The 2,927-nt window shown below is 25.9% G+C and overlaps 1 protein-coding gene across 1 annotated transcript; it reads right to left on the reverse strand.

The window, feature by feature from the left end:
* Window positions 1-1,097: 1,097 nt before the first annotated feature.
* On the reverse strand, window positions 1,098-2,367 carry LOC114126143 (deoxynucleotidyltransferase terminal-interacting protein 2). Its single transcript, XM_027990025.2, has 3 exons — window positions 2,125-2,367; window positions 1,444-1,608; window positions 1,098-1,378 (listed from the first exon to the last, which is right to left on the reverse strand). The coding sequence occupies exons 1-3, from the start codon at window positions 2,236-2,238 to the stop codon at window positions 1,160-1,162; spliced, it is 498 nt and encodes a 165-aa protein (XP_027845826.1). The 5' UTR covers window positions 2,239-2,367; the 3' UTR covers window positions 1,098-1,159.
* Window positions 2,368-2,927: the final 560 nt, after the last annotated feature.

Here is a 2,927-nt window from a genome sequence, read left to right on the forward strand (position 1 = left end):
TTAATGAGAGAAAATTAAATAATTATCTATTTTTTTTTATATGAACAATTTTCACCAAAACTGAATATGATTCAAGATTTTTAAGGAAGAAATTGGAGTGCTTCAAAACATATAGGTTCAAAATCAAGATTTAAGGGACCCGGTGCCGGGTTTTTAAATTTTCTGCAATTCTGTAAAATTTGAAAATCAAATTTTGTATTTTAGTTACTACTTTAATTATAATACTTTCTCACTTATTTACTACCCAATACCTATTTAAGGGGGGTTGATATGGTGTATTATATCAAAAAATGACTTCACAGGAATAATTCTCAGGCCTTGTAGAATTATCGAATTTTGGTAACTATATTTTTATTTGAAAGAAGAAGACTTCCTACAGACCACATCAAACTCCAATTTTTATTTTACTTAAAATAATAGTAAAATATAATTTATACAAAATTGCATAAAATTGTATTATTTTTGAAGACAGATTATAAAGTTTGAGATTAAAATATTTAAAAACAGAGATCAATGTGGCTTGTAGAATATTACCCTCTATTAGTTAAAAATAAAATTATAAAATTTGGTTGATTTTACAGAACAGAATCCCTATTCTCGTAGAGCAGGGGTCACCAATTAATATTTTCTGTGGGCCCCATTAAGAATTCAGAAAATTATCGAGAACCATAAAAATTCGAAGTACATAATATTTATTATAATATGCCGATTAGATTAGGTTATGTATTAAATTATCGGTTTTTTCTCTCCTTGTCTGCGGGCCAGTTAAAATTAATTCATCCGCGGGCCGCCATTTGGTAACCCCAGCCATAGAGCGTACTTTTGTGTACAAAATCCCACGGGTGCCTTAAAGAAGTTAAACTTGTAAATTCAGCAATCACTTGTATTGGACTAGGACCTTGACACTAATAAGAACATAACTGCAACCATGGTGGCACGGTAGTTAAATTTCAAATTTTTTTTCTTAAAAATATTGACGGTTTTCGAGTCTTAAGTTATAAAACAGTTTTGTTCTTTTGGCCGTACAATGATATAGTAAAAAAAGTCATTGTAATTCTTGACAATGAAATAAATAATAAATATTATTACATAACAAATGAATCAAATTATAAATTTATATTATTTTTAACGTACAAAAAATGTTTTTTTTAACAAATAATTACTTTCTTTTCTTTTTTAATTTATTCATTTTCCTATTTTCTTTTCTTATTTTAGATGCCATTTTAGGATTAGCCATTAATATATTTTTGTAACGTTTTTTAGTTGTTTGCTTGAATTCTGCATCTGCTAACAGTTCATCAACCATAGTACGTTTTCGTTCCTTATTAGTGAGACGACCAGCTTTACTTTCAAATGGTGAATCTATTACAGTACCAACCTAAAAATAAATAGCAAATACATTTTAGTAAAAGTATTTTAGAAATAAATATATTATAATATTACTTGGAAATATTTGGGATATGCTTCAGTTTCATTCTTTTTATAGAAACGTTTAGTATCTAATGCTGATCTCATGCGGATTAAGTCGAGATCATGTCGAACATCATCTGTCAATTTAGTTGCTGGTAAATTAAACCAACCTTTACCTTTGGTTTTTGCTTCTTCTTTCTAAATACAAAATATAAACCACACATGTAATTATTAAATTTAAGCAAAACAAAGTATTTTTTTATTAATAGTAAATACATTTTATCATATATAATTTGCTAGTCATTAATTGAATAATATTTAAACATTAATTTTAATACATTAGATTTTAAGATCAGGTACTAACAATAATTTGGAGCTTAATGATCTTTAAATATAAATAAAGTGAAACTGCTACAAAATATTTAATATAAGAACTAAAAAATAATAGTTTTCAGGATTTAACAGAAAAGTATTAAATAATATGATATTTATATTACAATTTTTTTAGCTTTTAGATACAGACTATTATGTTAATAGTAATTAATTACAAATAGTTTACTACTCATATTATAATGTTATAATAAAAAAATTAATAAGTTAAGAACTATAATATACTTGAATCATGAGTATAATATTGACAACCACCAGAAATATACAGTTATTAATTATAATGAACGGTACTATACGACCATACGCAATAAAAAGCTTATATACCTTTTTATTTCTTTTGATGATCTTTGAGCTCTTTTCGTTAACTGGAACCTTGTAATTTTTTTGGAAACCTGGTTTCAAAACGCTTTGACTCAGCAGTGCGTCGACAGCATCCATTGTTTTATAAAAATAACGACTATCTATCTAAATAATGAAAAAAATTGTTTTTATAAGTACTAAACAGTAAATATATAGTTAATTTTCTAGTCACATGTTGGAAAATCAGCATACTAGTAAAGTTAATTGTTATTGTATTATTGTTGTTGGATTCAAGATTGAGTGATAAGTGATAACGATAAGAAATTTCAAATACCACGGTTGATGTATAATATTATTAATATTTCATTCTTACAAAAGACCATCAAAATCATCAAATATGAATTCGATTAATTTTTGACTGTTGTTATGGACAAATTAATTCTATTTTGTACAATTTTGTTGTCATACGAAGTATGACTCAACGACATTATAATAATATATATACGACTATTTATCAATAAACATAACATTTTATTTTTCTATTACCATCCATTCAGTTGATTTGGGGACTTTAGGTTTGAGATACAAACCATCTAGGCATGTGCCGAAACCTGAAGTTAATTAAAATGTTGTTCTTCATGTACTACTAATGCGTAGAATTAATATTTCAATCACGATTTAAGGTATACCCACCGATGTGGAATAATATATTCATAGAATACTGCATGAATTAAGATATACATTGTTTTAAGTTAAAGAATTTAAGTATCTATTTAAGTATAATTAAATTATTTAAAAATTGTAACTCATTAAAAAATTTGATGTGT

Source organism: Aphis gossypii, chromosome 3 (genome assembly GCF_020184175.1).
Source record: "Aphis gossypii isolate Hap1 chromosome 3, ASM2018417v2, whole genome shotgun sequence".
NCBI lineage: Eukaryota > Metazoa > Arthropoda > Insecta > Hemiptera > Aphididae > Aphis > Aphis gossypii.

Coding starts and splice junctions, on each gene's coding strand:
- LOC114126143 (XM_027990025.2), bottom strand. CDS start 2,238: ATGGATGCTGTCGACGCACTGCTGAGTCAAAGCGTTTTGAAACCAGGT. Junction 1,609..2,124: donor TCATCAAAAGAAATAAAAAG/GTATATAAGCTT, acceptor TTTTGTATTTAG/AAAGAAGAAGCAAAAACCAA. Junction 1,379..1,443: donor CATATCCCAAATATTTCCAA/GTAATATTATAA, acceptor ATTTATTTTTAG/GTTGGTACTGTAATAGATTC.